This window comes from Periplaneta americana, chromosome 1, assembly GCF_040183065.1.
Source record: "Periplaneta americana isolate PAMFEO1 chromosome 1, P.americana_PAMFEO1_priV1, whole genome shotgun sequence".
In the NCBI taxonomy this organism is placed as follows: Eukaryota; Metazoa; Arthropoda; class Insecta; order Blattodea; family Blattidae; genus Periplaneta; species Periplaneta americana.
Window position 1 is genome coordinate 217,493,147 of NC_091117.1, and position 27,624 is coordinate 217,520,770.

General features: G+C 34.9%; 1 protein-coding gene across 1 annotated transcript in view; it reads right to left on the reverse strand.

The window, feature by feature from the left end:
- Positions 1-4,658: 4,658 nt before the first annotated feature.
- LOC138708147 (lachesin-like) overlaps positions 4,659-27,624 on the reverse strand; it is a 692,871-nt gene continuing 669,905 nt past the window's right edge. The window contains exons 8-10 of the mRNA XM_069838394.1: positions 16,633-16,695; positions 14,268-14,339; positions 4,659-8,151 (exon numbers count right to left, since the gene is read on the reverse strand). Of these exons, the coding sequence (XP_069694495.1) occupies positions 7,982-8,151; positions 14,268-14,339; positions 16,633-16,695 (305 nt within the window). The 3' untranslated portion in view covers positions 4,659-7,981. The remainder of the gene's footprint in view (positions 8,152-14,267; positions 14,340-16,632; positions 16,696-27,624) is intronic.

The window sequence follows — 27,624 nt, forward strand, 5'->3', positions numbered from 1 at the left end:
CTCCAAAGCCAGATACATTGCATGGATTTGAATGATAAAAGAATAGTATTGGTTGCAAATCCTTGGTTTCTTGCAGACGTTTTTCCTTCATACTGAACAATAATGTTTTAGTGATGTATCTGATTTTGCAAGTAAACGCCGCAAGAATTTTTACACTTTACGTAAAATACGAACTTTAAGAAAGGGTTTCATGGCGTATGAAATATCTATTTTGCCCACTGTGATATATTTTTTAGGTTTTAGAGCATAAAAATGCTTATTCTTATTTTGCTAATAATGTGTCCTTAATTTTTTGTGCAGCAGTAAAAGAGGACATGGATTCACTCTCATGTGGGTTCGATTCCCGCTTGGGGTTTTTTCCAACCGTAAGACAATGTCGTTTAGTCTCCGGCGAATCCTCGGCCTCATCTCGCTGTCACCAATTCTATCGACAATATATAGCCCAGTAGTTAATACAGCATCGTTAAATAACCAAGTAAAAAAAAGAGAATCTTTTTAATATCTTGGGGTGAGTTTGGATCAAAGAATTTGTATGTAATAGTGTAGTTGTAAAAATGATATATTGCTCTATAAAGAAATCGGCATTGCAAATATTATGTTTAATATACAGGGTGTTTCCGAGGTGGTATTACAAACTTTCAGGGATGGTGGCGAAGGGCACATGTATCAATTTGAGATAAGGAACCCTGGTCCTGAAATGACTGAGTCGAAACTTATAAGCAAAAATATTTGTGTGGAAATAGAATTGTAATTTGGCATCACTTGCCCTCCTTCCCTTAACTTTTGAACAGTCGTGGAAAGATGGTACAGGCCGGATGTCTCCTACGTGGGTACTTGTCCCGATATAATCTGTGAGCTTGTCTACTGTTCCCATTGGCTCATCCGTATTCGAAAATCAGGTCTGCTTATTCCGCTCTCGTGTACTCCTCCATTTCACTAGGACTGATCGACTGGACACTGCAACTTGTACACATACACTGCTGTCTACAGATGTGCATATCAGGACCGACCATGTCCGTTACACATTACGCTATCTGCATTGCTTTAGTGCAGTTTCCTGTCCCCATCCCTCAGACAGCGCACTGAATGGAATACTGTAAGTAGACAACGTAAACAACGTCAGATGAATACAATATGTGTAAGATGTATACATAAATACACATAAATAAGGTGTACAGAGGAATAAAATTATGTAATTTCCACACAACATTTTTTGTTTGTAACTTTCGGCTCGGTCATTTCAGGACCATGATTCCTTATCTCAAATTGATACATGTGCTCTTCCCCATCATCCCTGAAAGTTTCTAACACTACCTCGGAAACACCCTGTGTATGCATCTGTATCATTGAAAATAACTTCCTCCACTTATAAAGTTATTCTGCCTCAAAATAAGCAAAGTTTCAGAAATTAAAATTCAGAGGAGAGCCTAGATATGTTTTGCAATGCCGATTATATAATAATAATGTGTTAATTATACATTCATTAGTAAGATAATTAATTTAATTTTAGCTTAATATTAAAACTTTTGTATCTGCAGCCATAGAGCAATGAAGTCGATGTATTCATTAATAATTATTCATAATTTAAGACAAAACAGGATAAAGTTTCTAAAACTGTCATTAAAACTATTAAAATGGATTTGAGAGAGGTGGGATATGATTGTAGAGACTGGATTAATCTTGCTCAGCATAGAGACCGATGGCGGCTTATGTGAGGGCGGCAATGAACCTGTGTGTTCCTTACAAGCAGTAAGTAAGAAAAGTAAGTATATAAGTAAGTAAGTAAGAAAAAACTAAGTATGTGAGTAAGAAAGTAAGTAAGAAAAGTAAGTAAGTAATAATGTAAATAAGTAAGAAAGTAAGTAAGAATAAGTAAGTAAGAAAAGTAAGTAAGTAAGAAAGTAAGTGATTAAGTAAGAAAAGTAAGTATGTAAGTAAGAAAGTAAGTAAGAAAAGTAAGTAAGTATGTAAATAAGTAAGAAAAGTAAGTAAGTAAGAAAAGTAATTAAGTAAGAAAAGTAAGTAAGAAAGTAAGTAAGAAAAGTAAGTAAGTAAGAAAATTATGTAAGTAAGTAAGAAAGTAAATAAGTAAGAAAAGAAAGTAAGTAAGAAAAGTAAGTAAGTAAGAAAAGTAAGTAAGTAAGAAAGTATGTAAGTAAGAAAAGAAAGTAAGTAAGAAAAGTAAGTATGTAAGTAAGAAAGTAAGTAAGTAAGAAAAGTAAGTATGTAAGTAAGAAAGTAAGTAAGAAAAGTAAGTATGTAAGTACGAAAGTAAGTAAGAAAAGTAAGTATGTAAGTAAGAAAGTAAATAAGTAAGAAAAGAAAGTAAGTAAGAAAAGTAAGTAAGTAAGAAAGTATGTAAGTAAGTAAGAAAAGTAAGTATGTAAGTAAGATAGTAAGTAAGTAATAAATTATGTAAGTAAGAAAAGAAAGTAAGAAAAGTAAGTATGTAAGTAAGATAGTAAGTAAGAAAAGTAAGTATGTAAGTAAGAAAGTAAGTAAGAAAAGAAAGTAAGTAAATAAGAAAAGTAAGTAAGTATGTAAGTAAGTAAGTAAAACTGTTATTGTTTACTGGCTTTGTAACTGTATAACGCAATGCCTAATACTCAATAACTGCATTTTTACAGTTATTTATTATTATAGTTTGAGTTGATAGAACACATTTTAGATACACAATCGTATCTTTAACTGCCCAAAATTGTGTATTACTACCTAATTTGATAATTTTAAATCCTAATTTAGGTGCATAAAAGTCCATTTTTAAGGGCCAAAAAATCCGAGGTCTATCAATGACATCTGTTATGCATGGTTAATCCAAACAATAGCATAAAGGAAACCCTATCTGTAGCGATGAATACAGATGCAGACAAACTGCCATGAACAATATGATGGGTTAAATCGTGGTTGGATATAAAACATAGTTCTATGAAAGACAGTTTGTAAAAACCAAATTTCGTGATACAAACTTCATCTAATCACAAATATATTTTTGATTTTCTACTGCTCAATTTATAATTATAAATTTGTGACCTAATTTTGTAACATATTTGAATAATTTCTCAATTTCGATTCCCAGGCGTTTTCGTAAAATTAAAATGACGTCGTTGGGTAACATATGTGTAGTTTAAAGTACGTAGATATTTAATTTGAAATGAGACTGAGATATAGTATATAACCTATTAAAGTAAACACATTCTACATCTTCGAATAATTCTTACCCTGCTACTCAATCCTTCAAACTTATAATCCTACAAGTTTCAAGGAAACATTAATGGAAATTATAATTTACCATTTTGTATTTATTGATATGACTCCCTGTAGGTTGATATTAGAGTAACTTACATGATATATTTATGCAGGTTAATTGTCTTAGTAATGAACTGTGATAAATTTCCATACGGTTTATACATGTTTGTCTTATGAAATATGTCTATAATACATAATCGCCCATGTGGGTTTCTTCTCTATATCCGTTGTTGGGGCCGCTGTAGCGGAATCCTTGCTAGTGTAGCTTTTACAGTATGGAAGGAATGTTAAAAGGACTGTTTTGATTTGTTTCTTCGTCTCTAACAAACACCGAAATAAATACAAACATGACTGATGTGGAGGGGAATTGTGGTTCTCTTTTTCGAGACTGATCGAAAGTTTGAGTTCAACACTGTAGAAGGTTGCGAGAGAGACTTTCAATGTACAAAATATCACACCATTTTCTCGTATTCATTATACCTGAGTCACGTTCTTCTACATTGTATTACTCAAAATTATAAATGAGATTTCGAAAATAAAATTAACATAACATTCGTCAATTACTCTAAAACATAATAGCAAATTTTAATTATTATTATTATTATTATTATTATTATTATTATTATTATTATTATTATTATTGTTATTAAAATGATGTATCATGTTCGTGGTTTAGGTTATGAAAAACAGCTCGTGGCCCAAGAACAATGATAATAGTTATTTATGGTACTTGTGAGGTAAATGCATCTTTATTGCGCGAGTGGAAAGATTTAAGCACGAGGCGTCAGCCGATTGCTTAAATTACACTAGCGCAATAAAGATCACGCTCACAAGTACCATACGTAATTTTATCCATGACCATAACGAAAAATTCTGCTTTATGAAAGAAAATATGTTGAAAATAAGTCCTCAGATAATCACATATCATGGCATGGATTTTAGAATCGATACGTGTACTAGGTAGGCTATGATGTAGGAGGCCATGATCAGTGAAGAATGGTATCTAAGGCGTTGGATAAATAACAAATTATGATTCATTATATAATTCTAATATATACATTTTTTTTCATTCTAAACGTGTATTTTCGTCTTTTTGAAGTTTCAGGTTAGAAGTGTTGACGGGACTAATGTGATTAAAATAATTTCACATTTTACTTCTGTAAACTTAAGAGGAATATTAAATAGTACATTAAGCAACGAGCCTATAATGGTAGTAATTAAGACGCAAGTATGTTTGTTTATGAAACGAGCGCAAGCTCGTTTCATAATTTTCATACGAGCGTCTTTAATACCATTATAGGCAAGTTTCATACGACTTTTTATGCCCGACCATATTTCTAACTTGAAATTATTCAAAATTAGGTCTTCTTATGGTTATGTGCGAACTGACCTGAATTGTGAGATGTGCGCAGACGCGAAATTATTGATTTTTTCCGAGGCACGAATGTCATTGACCTTGATATAATCTAGGGAATAACATGAACATTAGTCTTGATATAACCTGGAAATTGATTTAGAATTGAAAAACGAGATGAGAAATTGAATTTATTTGAATATTATTTACAATTAACGCTAATTATTATAGTAACAGAACATAACCTTTTGCGACAGTATTGGATTTCCAGCCTCCGTGACTTTTAGCTAATTGTCTTTCGATTGCATATTCGAGAATAATCGATATTTGCGGTTTTATAATGGTACAATGGTGTTTTCTCATTGGCTGAACAACTGAATTATAATGAATAGGTGTACTTTAATGAGGTGCATTAAAGGGCTGCTACCAGGTGTACAATTACTACATTTCGGCATGGTCGAGCATAAATAAAATTAACATAACATTCGTCAATTAAGCTGAAAACATAATAGCAAATTATTATTATTATTATTATTATTATTATTATTATTATTATTATTATGTACCATGTTCGTGTTTTAGGTTATGTAAAACAGCTCGTGCCATATGAACAGTGATAAAATAACTTTGCAGTTTCGAAATCGCTGCTGTATGCTTCAAAACAATATTTGTGGCCGTTAAAATCGTAATTATTGTTTATTGACTGTTACAGATTTAACAAATACTAATATTCTTGGAAGAAAATTTAGAAGCCATTGATGTTGTTTTCTTTATTTATAGATGCCACTATCCAACTACGAGCGTCCGGATATTGACGCCCGCTTGCTTATTTAATTTTTTTAATAATGAATATAGTCAATCTATATTTAAATTTTACTTATACAAATATGGCGTCTAATCTCTTTACAAGCAATGTTTTATTGACGAGTCATAATCGAGTCCATATGCCCTTCATTTTGTATATGTTCTGGTTGATTAATATCTCGAAGAATTTGTACGAAATACCTTATTATAATAATACCGGACAGCTAGCAGTTTTTCGCGCGAACGACGCTGGTGCTGCTACCTAGGCGGCCGATGTGGCGATATTCGCGAAACAAGCTGTAATCAACTGCAATGTAGATTGTTGCTGGGCTAGTAAATAGTTTTATTAATTAGTGCTGTGTTAAAAGGTCAGGGTGTATATGTGCTGTTTATAATTGCTACAATTACAAATTGCTCCAAATTATACTTTCGATTTTCGACAATTCATAAAACGTGAATCAACAACATTCTTTATTAGTCCTAATTCCTTTGTCTCTGTGTTGATAGAAAAATACAAATTAGCTTTTTTATTTAGACCTAATAAATGAATAGAAGTTAAAATATATTGTAAATTTTAAGGTTTTAGCAAATTAAGTTTTATTATTGTCCAGATGCCTTTATTAATTATTACAAGGATCAGATTACTACCATTTTTATCTTTGCAGTTGTCAGCAATGCGTATATAAAGCGTTATTGTAAATTCATTCTTAATGTCAGAACTGATTTTGTCTCATTGAAGCAAAGAAAACATACGCAACAATTAATTACGGAAAATAATATGAAGCATGCAAGGTATTTCTCATAATATGCAGCTTTGATATAAAATAATGTTACATTAAATAGGTACTATTAAACATTTTTTAAGTGTCTCGTATATTATTCCACATTAGTACGTCACGTTTTAAACAATAGTCCGATTTCCGCTATGTTAACATTTGTATTTGTGGACGTAATTCCACGCCGCTCCGCTAGATGTCAAGACCGCGATATTTCGCACTGACGTCAATGCTGCTAGTAGGCTATACAGCTGTCCGGTATTATTATACAGAGCGTTCGCCTACGGGTGGGGCCAGGAAAGCGGCATGTACTGATACGCCGCTTTGTGCGCGCAGTTGTTGAGACACGCTCGACAATCAAAGACATCAAGGTCGACAAGTTATCAGTTGTGAGCCAGATGTTGCAGTATTTAACACGTACAGTGCAGTTTCTTGACACAGTTGCTTAAATATTCAGCGTTGTGTAAAATTTGTTAACAATGTAAAACGCAAAATTCACGCTTGAACAGAGAGTTTTTTTTTGTATGATGCATATGTGAAAACAGAGTCATGTAGAGAGGTGCGTAGGCAATTTGAAGTGAAATATTCGGGTGCTCCAATTCAGGGTAGAGAAACTGTTAGACGTCTTGTTAACAAATTAAGGACAACAGAGTCGATAAATGCTACAATTCATAAGCGAAAACGAAGAGTATTGACGGGAGAAAAAATTGATGAAATCAGAGCATCATATACACGCTCTCCTAATAAATCTCTAAGACGTGTTTCACAGGAAGTTAATGTTACAAAAACATCAGTCTTTACTGCTGCTAAACTTTTAAAATTAAAACCCTACAGAGTACAGTATAGAAAGCGGAAGTTTACGGATAGACGATTCCCGCAAGCAACACCGCAGACAGGCCGCTTTCCTGGCCCCACCCGTAGGCGAACGCTCTGTAGTAAGGCATTTGTTTGCAACTTATAGGGGATACCTATAGGGTAATTAACACATCGAAAGACAACAATTACCAGTGTAATGCATATCAATGGCGAAAACATTTTAGTTTAACTTCTCAATAAAAACAAAAATTCCCTTGCATCTTTGGTCGTGCTTTCATAGACAATAAAAATCGTGGAATTTCGAGAAGGCCACCCTCAGCTATAAAGTAGGTATATTAATACGCCTTTCTCATTATGATTTTTTACCGAACGCATCTATAATAATGAGTACATTACGAAGAAATATATTTCTATAAGTATATAATAATGATAATAATAATAATAACAATAATAATAATAATAATAATAATAATGAAGAAGAAAAATTAATGTAACTCATATAGTTCTACTTCTTTTAGTATTGACAATGAACAGAACTGATGCTTTGTTGTCCAAATGTATCTCTATAGCAAGCTTCTGCAATATTTTCTCAAAACTTTCAACCAGTCTCTGTGAACAGAAAAACCACCCTATTAGATGTTTTCTTTCAAATGAGCTGTACACTTTTACGAATGATACACGTTTGTCGCTATAACTTCGAATGTCTAAAATGTAGTTTTCATCCTTTCATCCACAGATGTCCTTTTAATAAACGAAACAATACACTCGCGCACGCACTCAAATGCAATACTGGACTATCATCAAACTCACTTGCGTTTCTTAGTTTCCACTTCTGCGTATCCTGTTTCACGGATGCAACATTGGACTAGCGTCTGTAAATGGCTATCACGTGCCCTTTACGTCACCGGTTCGTTATTTTACCTGTTAAACCAACGTACACACTTCTACACAATTAAGCAAGTGCATCGTACACAACATGGCATTGTCATCTGACCACGTGAACTAGCACTGAGAGGAAGGGTGCCATGAATGTGGCCAGCGCCCTGGATGCGGCGCCCCTTCGCGCCCCGGAGTTCACTCCTCTTTCGGCTTGGACGTCTTGCATTGTTGAGCTTTGGTCGAGCACCGTCTCTTCCATCATGGACTGCATAGGAGCTGTGGAAGAAAAGCACAGGTTTAATAGACCTCAAGCTGAACTAAAATAATTACATTTGGTAATTTTCATATTAGAAGAGTGTAATCTCAAAACGCGCAAATGATACTCGGGAGGAAATTAAACACAGAATAAATATGGGAAATGCCTGTTATTATTCGGTTGAGAAGCTTTTGTCATCTAGTCTGCTGTCAAAAAATTTGAAAGTTATATCACCGGTTGTTCTTTATGGTTGTGTTGTGAAACCTGGACTCTCACTTTGAGAGAGGAACATAGGTTAAGGGTGTTTGAGAATAAGGTGCTTAGGAAAATACTTGGGGCTAAGAGACATGAAGTTACAGGAGAATGGAGAAAGTTACACAACACAGAACTGTATGCATTGCATTATCACAGTCTAGTATATACAGTCGCAAAGCTCAATACGTAGTAAATATGCAAACATTAGATAGTTGCTCACCACTAGGATCGCTAATATCGCCTCATTACAGGCAATGCAAAATAGTACCGGCCAATCTATTGTTTCTAGCACCTAATTATGCCAGATGAAGAATACAATGCATGCAGTTCTGTGTTGTGTAACTTCATCCCGCTTAGCCCCAAATATTTTCCTAAGCACCTTATTCTCAAACACCCTTAACCTATGTTCCTCTCTCAAAGTGAGAGTCCAAGAGTTACAACCATAAAGAACAACCGGTAATATAACTGTTTTATAAATTCTAACTTTCAGCTTTTTTGAGAGCAGACTGAATAATAAAAGCTTCTCAACCGAATAATAACAGGCATTTCCCATATTTATTCTGTGTTTAATTTCCTCCCAAGCATCAGTTATATTTGTTACTCCATGCTCCATGGTATTTGAATTTTTCCACCTCTCCAAAGGATAAATTTCGAATTTTTATATTTCTAATCTCATAACCTAATCAATGTGAAATCCTGTTTTTCTTTCCTAAGATATCAAGATTTCTAATGCCTCATAAATTTTGAATTAAATATCATGGCAGAAACACTGATTGAAATTCTGTGGTAACTAGATGAAGTTGTCCATGCCTATGGAGTAACGGTTAGCACGTCTAGCCGCGAAACCAGGTGGGCCACGGCCGGGACAAGTTACCTGGTTGAGGTTTTTTCCGGGGTTTTCCCTCAACCCAATATGAGCAAATGCTGGGTAACTTTAGGTGTTGGACCCCGGACTCATTTCACCAGCATTATCACCTTCATCTCATTCAGACGCTAAATAACCAAAGCTGTTGATAAAGCGTCGTAAAATAACCTACTAAAAATAAATAAAATATACATGAAGTTGTCCGATTAATATAAACAGTTAGGCCTATCAGTGTTATAAGTTATTTTGACAGTCTATTTATAGAAAAGAGCCACAATAAGAGATCTTTATTATGCAAATTTAATTGAAAAATTTTGGGGCTCTATGAAGGAGAAACGGCGTGGCAAGTTGAGGCGAAAGGTTCTTTTCCACCAAGCCACAAGTCCTTTGTTGCAATGTCTGCAATTATTTCAACAGCAGGACTTGAATTGCTGGACCATCTACCCTGTTCAACAGATCTGACACCCAGCGTCTTCAGGCTATTCTCAAAATGTCAAAGAACACCTGCGTGGGTAGAAATTTTCACCCAATAATGAAGTCATTTAGTCCGTAAACCAGTGGTTTGCAGAGATAGTACCATAGAAGTGGGTAAAGTCAATCAGTGGGTGTATAATCGATCATTTGCGATTTTTATTGAAAATGATATATTTTCTCAGTTACTTGTTAAAATTTTGTTATGCTGACTTCATGCCTTGCATTGTAAATGTAAGCGAGAGGGACAACAAAAAGCCTGCGAATGCCAACAATGGGAACACTGTGTAATTACTGTTGAAGTGAAAATTGTTATTCTCAACTTTTTCTCCTAAACGAAAACAAAGTCTTACAAACTCTAAATTATAGTCAGCAGTGAAAGGAGACTGGAAGTATACGTAAGTACTTTTCGTGGAGATTGTATCCTGAAATAATAGTTTTGCAGTTCGTAAATGTTAGTGTTGAAACTTATTATTTTAAGAAAACTTGTATCTTTGTAGGGTTAAGTCGATCATCCCATCGACCTTCTCGAAGCAGATAGGACCAGCAGGAAGAATATATTTTTTTCACCGAAATACCTCCAACTAACACTTATAAACAGAAAAGTGTCATAGTATAGCTTATATTGGTGGGATAGTGGGGAAAGAGGAAGACGAAATTATGGTGAATTTCTTGCGTAAGAGAAGCACTGCCAAATGAACGTATTTTGTACACCCCTCTGTACCTGACTATGGGAACAACGTAGTTTCTGAAGTGACATGAGAAGAGGAAGATTTCAAATGACATCTGACATAAACCTAAGCAATGTTGAATAGCATTTTAGATTATAATTGAAGTGTAGTACTTCAATGTAAATTTTGAATTGTTAAATCTTTGTTTGTTGGTATGTGAAGTATTAAATGTGTTTTTATGCTTTATAAGTTGGCAATCATATTCACGTTTGTACAGTGGCCTAATTGTATCGAATTGTATGATCACAGCAACAAAAGATACACTATATAATCCTATAGGCATATATGGTGGATTATTATTGTTTTATACACCCCTTATAACAAATAAAATATATTTAATACACCTAATTTGTTTTTTAAAAACATAAACAGTGATCGACTATACTCCGCAATATTTTAAAATCGATCTTAAACTAAAAATCCAATTGTGATCGACTTTACCCTATTTAAGCAGGTAACTTCGATCACAAGTCAAATAAAAAAAATCAGTCTTTGATAGGTTGTAATTCACTTCTTGTAACGTGCCTTGTAAAGGATAGGACTTCACTCCATTGCATAACCTCAATATCATAACAAAATTGCAAAATTTTGATCGACTTTACCCTCTTCTACGGTACAATCCTTCTTCCAGGAAACTGAGGAAATGTTGGAACATCGCTGGGAGAAGTGCATCGTTCTACTAGGAGACTATGTGAAAAAATTAGGTAAAATTATTTTTTTAACTATAAGTGGGTCAGGGCTAGAGCATAGAGATCAACTCTCGTAAATATCTCAATACAAAACAGCCAAAATTTAATTCGCAAATTTATCCTTTTATTTGCCATGCATCATTCATTTCTCACCATAAGCGTCGTTTCGTATATCGACTTACGTTCTATTTGACACATTGACGTAGTTTTATAAATGTCTTCTGTCATCAACTTTATACAGGACAATATATCACAGAGAAAACGAGTGTGTTGTGGAATAGCTTCCTCTCGATCTGTTTTCAGCTCACTGCCGGTCAGATGTGACAACGAAGGATATGTTACAGGCAAGTGGCATGAGTATTAATAATAATTTACTTATGGTAAATGATAAATTGAAAATCTGCCCCAAGATTTTCTTTATCATAAATTCCACTAAACTATGAGAGATTGGAACCCGGGTTTCGTTGCAAAAATCTGATACTCTAGAAGTTAATTTCATGGCGCATCTATTTTATACTCTTCTTATTGTTCTTATTACTTCTGTTAGATTTTCTTCATTGAAACAAGAACATTAAGAAACGAAGTGAATTTGCCGCGAAATGTTCGGTGCACTTAATTTTGTGTGAACTGATTGTTAGGGACCATACTTTGTCCCATGAGGCTACAAGATTAAGCATTACTGGAGTTTTTGAGTAGACGACGCGCGTGCATCCAGCAAAAGAAATACTTGACTGATTCCTTACGCGACTCCTGTTTGGTTAAGTTAAGTTGGACAGAACAAAACATGGATCATTTTAAGAATTACACTAATATTTACAATTTGAATTATTTACTCTACATACACTAGAATACGCTATTTTACTATCGTAAAGAATGCAGGTCACATTGATACACATTATTTACACTATTATGTACAGTGTTGTGTATTATACGAGTAATTCAAAGTATTTTATTTATAATGTTTTTTTTATTTTATTGGGTTATTTTACGACGCTGTATCAACATCTCAGGTTACTTAGCGTCTGAATGAAATGAAGGTGATAATGCCGGTGAAATGAGTCCGGGGTCCAGCACCGAAAGTTACCCAGCATTTGCTCGTATTGGGTTAAGGGAAAACCCCGGAAAATACCTCAACCAGGTAACTTGCCCCGACCGGGATTCGAACCCGGGCCACCTGGTTTCACGGCCAGACGTGCCGACCGTTACTCCACAGGTGTGGACTTTAGCACACTTATATTATAATTAGTGTAAACATGTTTGATCAATATAAGTCAACATTCTTTATGATAATCTAAGTAATAAAAATACCGTATTCTACTGTGCATAGTGTAAAGAGGCTGTTACATACTGATTATTAGGGTAAAGAATGGTATGCAAATGCATATTTTTACTGATCGGTTGAAAGTCACGCAAAACATTTTTATAAATGTTTTGAACGTCTGTGATGTCAAAAATTCAAAGTTAATCGTGCATATTTTTGCATATTTCAGGTGTACCTGCATATAAGGGGACTTGTAACCCATATGTATTCTCCTATTAGTATATTAACTGTATCATATATCTCAAGTGAATTAATCGTCGAATTTATCTCGGGCATTTTAGGTCTTATGAATTGTGTGTTTGTGTGTGTGTGTGTGTATTCCCCTTATGTTGTGTAACTGATTTTGATTATGTGTAATTTTATACTTTATTTTATATATTATGTAACCGATCTTGACTATTTGTAATTTTATATTATGTAACTGATCTTGACTAATGTAATTTTCTACTATATTTTATGTAATTTCTAAGATATTTTCTTTCGTGTTATTTTGTAATATAATTTTGTATTTCATGTATATTACTGAAACCTGGTTGAGTAGAAGAGAAGGCCTCATGGCCTTAACTCTGCCAGGCAAAATAAACCTACTACTACTACTACCTACTACTATTCATAGACATTTCGCAGCACGCGCTACGAGCGTACTAAGCTAGCCCCGGCTATCCACTGGTTACTAGTACAGAATTCAAATCATATCATATCGCTAACACTGGTTTATGAATACGAAAAACGCTGATCATCCACCGGAAGCCCGCGCTAAGAATGTCTGAATACGGCCCTAATAGACTATTGTGCATATGAAGTAGCATATTTTCAGATTTTGTTGCATAAACTTTCAAATTTGCACATTTTGTAAAGAAAAATAGTAAGTTTCTAGATTTTTTGGATGTTAGCACACAATATTTTTTGGTTGACTGTACTTCAAGGCTGGAAATTTCTTGCACATTAAGACAAGATGTGAAAAAGCCAAAAAAAAAAAAAAACTCCCCTGCTTAATTTCCACTGAACTACTGCACAACAAGAAGCATTCTCTATCACTCTCTATCCACCTTTCTTCTCTTTCACTTATTTGTGATGTCCCCTGCAAAATTAGTAGACTATAGTAGTACAATTCCTAACACCTTTCCCATGCATAAGGGCCCATTGGTGAGGCAGTCAAGATAAAACTAGACATGGTGGAGTTTAATCCAAACAGAGTGCAGTAGATTTTCATCTTTATTCTCAACAGTTAGAACTATTTAATTAAGTTTTGAGAGAGGGATACAGGCATTGAGTTCTCTTCCAACAAGGCAATGCGAGACCACATAGGCCTACTCTTCGCATAACTATAGAAAAAGTCCAGAAATTTGGAAGGAATAGAACTCCTACAATACCTGCCATTTACTCCTCATCATGCTGCGTCTTCGTATTACTATCTGTTTGGATTCACGGCCCACTTCCTGCATGGAAGAAGTTTCGAAAATTTGGAAACCGTTAAATTGAGTATCACCGAATTATTCCTATCTAATTCCAGAAACTGGTACATTCGCAGGATAAAAAGAACTCTATGAAAAGTGGCTCGAGAAAATAGACTCTAATATAATTTACTTTGAAGATTATATTAATTATTTGTTACAAAATCATCAAACTAAAATTTTGTTCCAAAACCGACAAATTTATGAAACAGTAAGGACTACCTGTATATTACATTTTGGTCTTTGAAATTAACATAAAATACTATTCCTGTATTAATCTGTGAAGTACCGGTAATATAAAAGTTTGATATCTGAAATAAGAAAATGTGAATTAATTCTCAAGAACTCACCAATCGTTGTAAGGGATAGATCATTGGGTACATCATTCAAACCACGTGCACCCGTCGCTTCGAAACCTGGAACTGAGAGAAAATGTGTTGCAAGTGTTTGTAAATTGAAATATGATTTATATTGAATAATTTCGAGGAAAAAATTGTTCCGGGGCCAGGTATCGAACCCGGGACCTTTGATTAAATGTGGATCGGTGGATCGGTGTCTGGTAGAGTTCTCGGGTAGCTCAGTTGGTAGAGCCTTGGTACGTTTAACCAAAGGTCCCGGGTTCGATACTCGGCCCGGGAACAATTTTTTCCTCGAAATTATTGAAATCAACTTTACAGGGAGTTATACCTGAAAGCTTGATTTGAATAATACACGTCACTGTTCGTTAACAGAAAACCACAATTTAAGGCACACAGAGTTAGTGTGCACTCAATGTTGGTTGCTTGACGGTTGTCAGCCCACTTTGAGGTCTGTGGATACAGAGGGAAAAATTCGATCGGTGTCTGGTAGAGTTCCCGGGTAACTCAGTTGGTAGAGCGTTGGTATTTTTAAACAAAGGTCCTGGGTTCGATACCCGGCCCCGGAATAACTTTTCCCTCGAAATTATTCAAATCAGCTTTACAGGGAGTTATACCTGAAAGCTTGATTTGCTTGATACACGCAAATAATTTATTTTAGCTGGCAGAGTTAAGGCCGTAAGGCCTTCTCTTCCACTCAACCAGCAAAAAGAGTATATGCATATGCATGAACTTACAAAGAATTGAACAATTTGATTAAGATGAGAGTTACATGTATTCAAGAGTTATTTACGAATTAAACAACAAAAATACTATGAACTATTAATTAAACACTAAAATAAACTGTGTAGCAGAATTAAACTAAAATACATAGAATGTTAATATATTTCAAATAATATTAGATAACAGAAAGAGATTATTATGAGACAATTTTGAAAATACAGCACTATCAGGATGATGTCTAAAAGAAAGAAGTAACAATGTGGTCAGTGATAGTTTAAATCAGTATGATTGGAGTGAAATGCTAATAAGGTTATCTTTTAAGCTGTTCTTAAAGGTGTTTATTGTCTTGCAGCCCCTAATACTTTGTGACAAGGAATTCCATTGACGCGAGGTGGATACTGTAAAAGATGATGAATAACAAGATGTTCTATGAAGAGCTGAAGAGAAAATAAGCTGAATATGTACCAAAATGTGTAAAATCATAAAAATATTTATTTCTCAATATCTGGCATGTATAGGATAGGTAAGACTCTTCAGTTGTGATTTCACAGAGCACCCGACTTTTTTACCGCACACTTGACACATTACTATTTTTCCATCTGTAGCGAAAGCTTCGTCCATCGCAATCCATGATTTTATTTTTGTCGTTAGGGTTAGGTATTTACAAACTGTTGTTTGAAAAGTGACATTCCTGTCTCATTCAGAAGAGTAGGAATATTCCAGCCGAGAACCATACTTTCTAATTGCTCGGAAAATCCCATTTCCGTATAGGTCTACTAAATTTAAAGTAAAGAGGTTAAGCAATAACCTGAAAAGCTATTTATTTTAATCTTTCAACATCTTTCCAGTTTGTTCCTTTACTCCAGCTTCTTTTCAAAATTCGGCTATTTTATTGCGGCTCATGCCAGACTTGACACGGGTTTTTCCCTGGAAGGATTAGGAAGAGGGTTGGTAAGGTTGCAAATTGCATGGGAACGGCTTGTTAAGACGTGTGCAGAACAATTATAATTCGAGACAAATCATGTCGTCCTCGTCCCACTCCACCGCACGAAGGCAACGCTACTTTCTGAGTGATTTTTACAATACAAGGTATTTGTATGAGAAAGATTGCCTTTTGTTCATTCTTATTTATGGGGTGAGAGCCTCTTTTACTTTCTGAAACTAAGGACGTTATGTTTCGTCCCGAAACATATCCTTTCATGGGTAGATAAAAAGGCTTTTTAAATCTGTGTATTTCAAATTGTAAACTTCCAGAGCAGAATTTTTTTTTCCTTTTAGAGAAGTAAAAATGAATAAAACCCATAAATATGTAGACTTATGTAATACCAAGCCATAATATGCAATGTGGGGTAAATATGTAAAAATATGTAGTATCAAATTTTAATATATTAATGGTAATTACAGGATTAGCAAAGATTTGTTATTTATATACGGTGAGGTTGAAAGGAATATAATATGTAATTACATAAAAATCCGGTCCCTACTTATAACCAACACGTATTCAAGGGAAATTTGTTATATACCTATTTACTAAATTTTTGAGTTCACAGATATTGCAAAGCTCCTGTACTACAAAATTTTTCGATACTGTAATAAATTAATGGCAATTATAGTTTTATCATCCCTTTTTGCTCACCTGATACTGTCGCTACTTGATTTTCTGTGGATCCAATAGGCATTGGTGTTGCTACCTTAATTTCTGAAATAAAAACAGACAAAAAATAGATATTAATATTGTGCAGGAAGAATAAAAATATACAGAATGATCCGTTTGGGTATGGATAAAATAAAAACACCGTAAAATATTTACTACTGAACTTTATTTCTTGAAACTTTGCGCATACAACACTGAAAGATGGGAGATTCCTCAGAGCTCAACATGACCCCCATTGCGCACCCTGCACAACTCATAACGGTGATGCAATTCAGCCCATGTCCGTTGTAACATAAGAGGGGTGATTTGTTGAAAAGCTTGAGTAATTTTCACTCTCAGATCATCAATGTTCCTGGGTTTCTGTGAATAGACAATGTCATTAACAAAACCCCACATGAAGATTATTTTCGCATATCATATATTACGATATACAAAAGTACATATGATATTTCAGTGCAGAATTTCTGCGTCATCATTTAATCACTTAGTGATTTAAGACGGCGCTTATTCCGTCGGATCCCGGCCACTCAGTCACTGATGAGTGCACCTCTGCACATGTGTGGATATTGTGCCACTGCCATACATCTATGACGCAGTGCATGAGGGTAGGCCACTAGAGGGAACCCAAAAGGTGGAACTTAAACTGAGAGGATTCGATCCGACATCGGGATGGGAATCCGGTGTGGCTTAGTGAATAGAGCGTCAGCATTCACAGCTGAAAACCCGGGTTCAAATTCCGGTGCTGGAGAGAATTTTTCTCTGTTCCACTCTTCCATCTTCATCCCTCTAATCCTCAAACATTTTTCTAAGCACCTTATTGTCCCAGTTCCTCTCTCAAAGTGAGAGTCCAAGTTCCACAACCATATAGAAGAACCGGTAATATAATTGTTTTATAAATTCTAACTTTCAGATTTTTGAGAGCAGACTGGATATCAAAAGCTTATCAACCGAATAATAACAGGCATTTCCCATATTTATTCTGCGTTTAATTTTCTCCCGAGTGTCATTTATTTTTGTTACTGTTGTTCCACCACTTCAAAGAATAAATTTCCAATTTTTATATTTCCATTTCTTATTATGTTCTGGTCACGAGACATAATCATATACTTTGTCTTTTCGGAATTTAATTCAAAATCTACCTCTTTACTTGCTTCAAGTAAAATTCCCGTGTTTTCCTAATAGTTTGTGAATTTTCTCCTAATATATTCACGTCTTCCGCATTGACAAGAAGCTGATGCAACCAGTTCAATTACAAACCCTCTCTGTTATCCTGGACTTTCCTAATGGCATACTCTAGAGCAAAGTTAAAAAGTAAAGGTGATAGTGTATCTCTTTGCTTTAGCCCGCAGTGAATTGGAAAAGCATCAGATAGAAACTGTCCTATACGGACTTTGCTGTACGTTTCACTGAGACACAATTTAATTAATCGAACTAGTTACTTGGGGGGGAAAAAGTCAATAAGAATATTATACAAAACTTCTCTCTTAACCGAGTCATATGCCTTTTCTAAATGTATGAATAACTAATGTACTCTACCCTTATACTCCCAAATACTGCTCCAAATATTTTCCTAAACACCTTATTCTCAACACCTTTAAGCTAAAATACCTATATTGTCTTAATTAATACTAGTGCTATTACTATTAACTTTATTTACTTCTTAAGTATCATATAGTGGTGTTTAAATGTTAGTCTACAAAGTATGTATGTATATATATATATATATATATATATATATATATGTTTCTGATTTCTGTTTATTACTGTCTATGTAGTCCTCTTAAAATTCTAATCCTATCAGGCTATTAGATTTTTAAATTTTAGTTCAGAAACAACAAAGATGATTTTGTGAACTTTGTAAAATTTGTGTAAGACTAATACTGTGGTAGCCTTTTAGAAACAGCAGAGATATTTTGTGAATTATGTATAATTTATATAAGCTTAATACTGTGGTATACAGTTTTTAAATGATTTATTAGAAACCTAGCATGAACGCATATATACTCGTATTCTCCGAACATCATGATAAACAACAAATACATTCAGCGCCCTTTTCTTCTAGACTGAAACAATACTTTAACGAAATGAATATGCCAATCCCTTCCATTTCTCAAAGAAATAAAAACACTGCCAATCCACCTTGGAGAATCATGTTACCTGAAATAAATCTGGATCTAACATATCATATTAAAACTGAAACGAACAATATTACGTACCAACAATTTTGCAGAGAACAATGGGATTAGTACTGTAATTCTCGTCACATCCCCAAATTGAGGGAAATAGCATATCTAACGTTAGTGCGACCGTTAATGGAATACGGAACTACATGTTAGGATCCCTATAGAATATATCAGATACATTTCTTAGAAAGAATCCAGTATAGGGCAGCTAAATTTGTTAAAGGTAAAAGATAAAATGGAAACGATACGATAAAAGAACTTAAATGGGAAACTTTGGAAAACAGACGTAGGAAAACTAGAATAACATCATTGTATAGAGCACATCTAGGTCAGAAAGCATGGGTAGACATAACGGCTCGGTTAGAAAAGCCAACGTACTATGGTAGGAACGATCATGATTTTAAAATCAAATGTAGGAAACAGAAAACGGATGTAGGTAAATTCTCATTTTTAAATAGAACTATAAATGATTGGAATGACCTACCTGCAGCGGTCTTTGAGGGCTGTCCTTCCTTAAGGAGTTTCAAGAATAACTTAAAAAATTGTGTATCAAGTGCAAATTAAAATTAAGGTGACATTTAACATTTATTTTTTTAAGGTGACATGTATTTATTTAGCCTGACGAGTTACTTCCTTGGTTTGAATTGTAAATTATTTAAAAATAGCGTGTAAGAGGGCCTTAGACTAGAAATGTTTAGTTTATATGTAGTTCTGTTTATAAGCATGCATAAGGGTGTAATTATTTGACTTATTTGAACTGTTGTATCAGTGAAGCGAGGTGAGTCAGTGAAGTTATGGTTTTACAGTGCAGTGAACAGTTCCGATCAGTGATAATTTATAGCGTGAATGAAATGTGTTCTATAGTGTCAGTGAAATGTGTTATAGTGTGTCAGTGAAATGTGTCCTAAAGTGTCAGTGAAATGCGTCATAGTGCCACTACAGTGAGTGAGATGAGAATAAAGTGAAAGACTATTGAAACTTATGTAGGGCCTATACATAATTATGTAGGTTGTAATGTTAAATTAGGTATTTTATTTATGTTTTATTATTATTGTGTTAAATTATATTGTGTATTCTTATTGTATTGTGTATAAATTGTATTGTATATTGTATAATTGTATTGTGTATTGTAAATTTATTGTGTATTGCTTATAATTTTATTGTGTATTGTTTATATTGTGTATACCACTGCCACCGGGTGCTTGCCCACTTGCAGTGTAAATACATACATACATACATACATACATACATACATACATACATACATACATACATACATACATGCATACATACATACATACATACATACATACACCCATACATACACATCGATGGATCGGAGACTAACCAAGTATGTGGATGTGCTCTAGTTTACCCTGATCACACGATGTTGTACACCTTGCCGTCTCTTAATTCAGTCTTCACATGTGAGTTATACGCCATCAAAAAAGCTTTAGAATATATTCTGGAAACAGAGACTGATAAATCTTATCTTCTTCACACTGATTCTCAATCAAGTTTACAAGCTCTTCAAGATATATTCTCTACCAACGCACTAATTCAAGAAATACACCAGCTCCTCACTGACTTGATGAAACAAGGACGAAAAATAACTCTAATATGGATCCCTTCTCATCAGGGAATTCCTGAAAATGAAACTGTAGATGCCGCAGCAAAAGAAGCTACACGACTTCCATTGCATTTTTAACGCCTATTCCTCATACATACTTACTTACTTACTTACAAATGGCTTTTAAGGAACCCGAAGGTTCATTGCCGCCCTCACATAAGCCCGCCAGCGGTCCCTATCCTGTGCAAGATTAATCCAGTCTCTATCATCATACCCCACCTCCCTCAAATCCATTTTAATATTATCCTCCCATCTACGTCTCGGCCTCCCTAAAGGTCTTTTTCCCTCCGGTCTTCCAACTAACACTCTATATGCATTTCTGGATTCGCCCATACGTGCTACATGCCCTGCCCATCTCAAACGTCTGGATTTAATGTTCCTAATTATGTCAGGTGAAGAATACAATGCGTGCAGTTCTGTGTTGTGTAACTTTCTCCATTCTCCTGTAACTTCATCCCGCTTAGCCCCAAATATTTTTCTAAGAACCTTATTCTCAAACACCCTGAACCTATGTTCCTCTCTCAGAGTGAGAGTCCAAGTTTCACAACCATACAGAACAACCGGTAATATAACTGTTTTATAAATTCTAACTTTCAGATTTTTCGACAGCAGACTGGATGATAAGAGCTTCTCAACCGAATAATAACACGCATTTCCCATATTTATTCTGCGTTTAATTTCCTCCCGAGTGTCATTTATATTTGTTACTGTTGCTCCAAGATATTTGAATTTTTCCACCTCTTCGAAGGATAAATCTCCAATTTTTATATTTCCATTTCGTACAATATTCTGGTCACGAGACATAATCATATACTTTGTCTTTTCGGGATTTACTTCCAAACCGATCGCTCTACTTGCTTCAAGTAAAATTTCCGTGTTTTCCCTAATCGTTTGTGTATTTTCTCCTAACATATTCACGTCATCCGCATAGACAAGAAGCTGATGTAACCCGTTCAATTCCAAACCCTGCCTGTTATCCTGAACTTTCCTAATGGCATATTCTAGAGCGAAGTTAAAAAGTAAAGGTGATAGTGCATCTCCCTGCTTTAGCCCACAGTGAATTGGAAAAGCATCAGATAGAAATTGACCTATACGGACTCTGCTGTATGTTTCACTGAGACACATTTTAATTAATCGAACTAGTTTCTTGGGAATACCAAATTCAATAAGAATATCGTATAATACTTCCCTCTTAACAGAGTCATAAGCGTTTTTGAAATCTATGAATAACTGATGTCCTCATACAGACGCCATTAAATACAGTAGCGTGCAAATTAATCCGAACACGACATATTTTTACATTTTCTGTCATTGTTGGCCTCACAGCTGCTCATACCGCTTTAATTGACATCTGTAGTACGTGTAATTCCATTGTTGAAGGTCTGTCGTTATTATTTTCCTTATAACATGTGACATTTTGCCTGTCGTTTTGTACTTATAAGCATTTCAGTTGTGTTGAAGACATAATACTGCAATCCTGTGTACATTCTGTCGTCTTCACAAATGGATACAACTCCACGAGAACGGTCTAAAATTATAACATTAGCAGAGCATTCTTTTATGACACAGAGGCAAATTGCTGCAGATGTCACATCTGTTTGGCTACTGTTAATTCGATCATAAAAAGATACAGGGAGACTGGATCCATCACATCCCAGAAAAAAGGAAAAGGAAGACTTCACCTGCAGATGATCGTTTAATTGTCAGGAAAAGTAAATTAAATCCTAGACTAACTGCTGTCGAATTAACCCGCGAGTTAATGGCTACCACTGGTGCGAATATTCACGTCACAACAGTGCGGTATAGGCTTTTGGAAGCTGGACGAAAGGCTCGTAAGCCTATTAAGAAGCAACTGCTAAACCCTGTTATGTGCAAAAAACGCTTAATGTGGACAAAATTACATCAACACTGGACAGTGAATGACTGGAAGAATGTACTTTTTTCCGATGAGTCTCATTTCGAGGTCCACGGCCACCGTGTTTCTTACGTACGGAAGGGAACTGAAAAAGTAACAGCAGCTCATCTCCAACAAGCACCCAAATACCCCCCCCTCCTAAAGTAATGTTTTGGGGTTGTTTTACACATGAAGGGCCTGGAGCATTAATACCTATCAAGGGAATGATGAATTCTGACAAATATATTCACTTATTGGAAACCAGAATCGTACCCCAGCTGCAAATCATTTCCGGATGGCAGAGGTGTGTTCCAACAAGACCTGGCACCATGCCATACGTCTCGAAAAACTACAGAATTCTTCAACAAGAAGAATATTCAGGTACTCCCCTGGCCAGGCAACTCACCCGACATCAACCCCATTGAGAACTTGTGGTCAATTTGCAAAAGAAGAATGCAAAAAATGGATTGTTCTACATAGGAGAAGATGATTTCTGCCCTCATTGGTGTATGGTTTCGCGATGAAGAAATGAAGAAAATTTGTGGGAAATTAGTGGAATCCATGCCAAATCGTCTCAGAGCTGTTATTAGGAACAAGGGAGGCCACATAGATTACTGAGGTATGTCTTAGATCCTTTTTTTATCCCGTTTGAGTGTTTTTGCATAAGTAATTACGTTGTTCGGATTAATTTCCACGCTACTGTACATATCCAGAAAACTGCACAACCATTGGCAAACATAATGGACAGAGTCATCATCCAGCAAACTTCACGAAATAGTACGACATTCCAGAATGAAATATCCACTACAGAATTTTAAACGTCAAGATCAAGTAACAATCACCAGATGGCGAGCTGGCCACACAAAAATTAGGCCTACACATTCTTATCTTCTAGACAGAACTCTTCCTCCAACATGCACCAATTGCCACAGTAGGATCTCAGTACGCCATTTAATTTCTGAATGTCTACTATATCACCTTCATCGAGATCAATTCCATATACCAACAGACATCAACAGTTCTGAACAACCCATCATTCATTTCAAACTTAATTAAATTTCTGAAAGCTATCAACATTTACAAATGTATCTAAAACTGTTATTGTAATACAGTAAAATCTATGTAAACTGTAAGAATTGTTTATGTATTGTCGCGATATGACTTCCTAAGTTAAAGCGACATAAAATAAATAAATAAAAAAAAAAACCAGAGATATTTTTGAGAATTATGTATAATTTATATAAGCGTAATACTGTGGTATCCAATTTTTAAATTTCATATTAGAAACAATAGAGATATTTTTGTGGGCCTATAATTTGTGTACTACTCATGCTGTTCTATCAAAACGGAACCGTCTTCAACACGAACTTTGCTCTTTACGTTTTATGTTTGATATTTAATTATTGATTAAATGAAATATATACCACTTCAGCCACTAGTACCATAGAATGCATATAATTGTCAGCGTTTATCATCTCAATCACATGTAACTATTTCTAGTAGCATAACGGAATGGAATGCAATACACTCACGTTGTCCTAGCAACCAATACCGCACGTACATGCATACTTGTTAGATAAGCAAACCCCACTACATGTTACACATATTACGGTTTCCGTGTTAGGTTCGTACTGTCTTGCTAATTGCTATTGTAGCGATTAACAAGGTTAAAGACGAAGGAATTGATTTAGCTGCAACCTATGAGTTACGTATTGCAATTTCACCAATGCGAATACAAATAAATACATTTGTACTCAGATACATGATAATTTTATGCTCTATCTATTTAACTCTACCAACTTAATTACGTATTTTTAGTGGTAAATATAAGTTTTAAACTTAAATGTACCTTATAAACAACGATTTGATATTTTGTCTGAAATCATGAAGTTTCTGACTCAATTCTGTAAAAACAATTCTACCTTCTACAGGGACATCATTTTATTTTTACTAACATTTTTAATATTAACTTGGCTATACTTCTGGATCAACGCAGCTTGCTACCCCCTTCCACGACTGGAGTTCGATGATACTGGCGTAATATACAAACAAATCACTTTACTAGGTGTAGGAGGGAAAGGAAAGTACTTCATCCATTTACGTAAACTAGGAAATATTGCGCTTTTGAGTTTGATAATTTTCATTAGGTTTTTGTTTAACCAAAATACAGTACAGTATTAACAATGAGTGTTTTTACTCACGAACTGAGTTATCCATGCGAACGTATTCATTATGCAGTGTATATTATACTGTCTACAGCACATTAGCGTACAATATAGAGAATGAAGTTAAATTGAAAAATAATCATAACATGGATATTTAAACACATTTTAAAAAATGGTGGCCGTTCATTTCGATACAGGCTTCTGTTCTAATGTACATATTATCGCACTATAGACTACTGTACCTAATCCCAATTACCAGTTTCGTCCTTCGTACTAGTAACTCATGTTGAAATAATTCTGTACCTACTCTATAAAAGAGTACTTTACGTAGGTACTGTAAATTCAATCGTCACTTCTGCTCTATCCGAAAAGATAAAATTACTCAGACATACTATCTGCTGTTCTTCCAAGTGGTTATGTCGTAGGGTCGTAGAAAGTGAGGAAATCACGTGACAGTTAATTACTTAACGAGGCCCCTTTTATTTAAGTTATTTTAAACAGTTGTATAATATTACGTAGACGTCCAATTCCTAACAGAAATTAATGTTCTCAGAAAAGATCTAAGACAGCCCAGCCACTAGCTGGCGAATAAATGCTGGTGGGGGAAACCGGGATACGACGTAGGCAAATGGACGACAGTACCTGTGCGAAAATGATTCAATATTGAAAGCTCTTTCGTCACTAGAAAACGCGAACATATTTTTGGAACGTACTGTTTACTATGGCCGTAAGGCTACTATGACTGTATATGCGGTCTTTGATTTGAGTGGAGGGCGGTTGAACTCCATTAGTAGAAGGGGTGGGAGTGAAGTACATTCAAAAACTCAGGTACAATAAAAATTGAAGTAAAAATAAAATGATGTCCCTTATGATATACTGAAAATACAGAATGAACCGTAAATGATGTCATTATTTTCAGGGAGTTATTCTTTGAGATAATTCAAACAAAAAAGTTTCATTTTTTTTCCTTTTTCCTTCCTTTTCGAGATAAAAATTGTTGTAAGTGGAACCTTTCACAGCATCCTTTGAGAAAACCATTCATTTAATTCCCAATATGCTTAGTAAATTATTCGATTTAAGAGAGCAGTGTATTGTGATAATAAGTGTTTGAAACAATTTAAGTTTTGTCCTTTAAATGTTCAGAAATTTAATCCAAACAAATGTAACTTTTCATTGTGCAAAGAAATTTTAAAATATTACATTTGTTGGAATCAAATTTAAAGTGCCGCTAGTTGTGGTTTCCTAGTATTTTCGCAAGACGTGGGAATAGAAAAACTCAGAATTTTCTATGGTAGTAAGAACACAATGAAAACAATAAGTTTTTAATTAGTTCAATATCTGTTTATCCAAAATAATATTTGAGGAAAAATTAATCTGACTAGTGAATAGATTTACTTTCGTTAAATTGCTTCTTTTGACTAAAAACACGACAAGACAATCAAATGCATCAAATATCAAAGTATAACCACACCCTAATATCATACAATGATGAAAGAGTAATGGAACGGAGAAAAATTCTCTCCGGCGCCGGGATTTGAACCCGGGTTTTCAGCTCTACGTGCTGATGCTTTATCCACTAAGCCACACCGGATACAACTCCGACGCCGGTTAGAATCGTCTCAGATTAAGCTCCAACTCTTGGGTTCCCTCTAGTGGTCGCCCTCTGCACTACGTCATAGATGTCTATGAACGCAGGACCGAAATCCACACATGTGCTGAGGTGCACTCGATATGAGTGACTAGTTGGCCGGGATCCGACGGAATAAGCGCCGTCTTAAATCACGAAGTGATTTACGCATATCATATATATTATTTTAATGTACCGAAGTACATATGATATTTCCATGCAGATATTCTGCGTCATCATACGATGAAAGAGTAATGGAATGGAGAAAAATTCTCTCCGGCGCCGGGATTTGAACCCGGGTTTTCAGCTCTACGTGCTGATGCTTTATCCACTAAGCCACACCGGATACAACTCCGGTATGATGGCGCAGAATATCTGCATGGAAATATCATATGTACTTCGGTACATTAAAATAATATATATAATATCATACAGCTTGAGGTTTATTTTTTTCTTGCATTTCTCGCGATACCGCGCTCCAAGCGGTTAGCAACTGAGAGTACTAGGAACAATAGACTGTGTCGTTACTATTTCGCATTGTCTGTGATGAGGCGATAGTAGTGATCCTAATGGTTAGCATCTAAAGTTCAAGTGTCGTTGGATGCATATTCCCTACGTATTGAGCTTCGTGACTGTATGTACTAGACTGTGATATAACTACTTCATATTGTCGTCGATATTTAAAACAAATTTTAAATAATAGAGTAAGAATGAAGATAAAGATTTTTGTGCGAGATCGTGCATATTTGCTTGGTTTCCGCACAAAACCAATCCGCGGAAAGTCTAAAATTCCACATTCAGTATTCCCAACCTAACACACATAACACTTTCCCTCTTCTTACTGCTTAAGTGACAAATTGATTTTACTGCTTTAGGCTTTTAACATATTATTTTTAGAGACGTTCAATATAGTAATAATTATAAATTGGAAACTTACCACTGCAATTTCACCTAAATTGTACTGTTAATTATTGTTTTTAAATATTTGCAAAAATTAAGTAAACTCTACAAATCCACTAAAGTTACTGCATTCGTGATGCAAGTAACATTAAGGAAGCCGTGAAAAAATGAACAAGATTCCGTAGATTGGGGGGGAAATAAGACAGACGTATGTCACGGCCTGCTGGAGTATAGTAAACACAGAAAACATTTTAAAGCAACAATGTTTAAGATAGATATTTTTGTTTTTTTTCAAATTTGCCGTCATTGAACAGAAACCAAGATGGAGATTTCATTGCAACTAATTAGAAAATCCTCTTTCAGGTATGTAATAAACGATCTTCGCACAAAATAATGTACGATACACGAGCGGTATGTTTTCTTTCAATTCTCGGAAATTAAAAAAGCTCAACTACGTTTCGCTTTTTCAAATTTTTCCTCGAACATGAAAACTTCAACATACCGCTCTTGTAACGCATATTACTATTACTGGACATTCTTATCGTTATGTAAGCATTCAGACCTGGATCCGATCT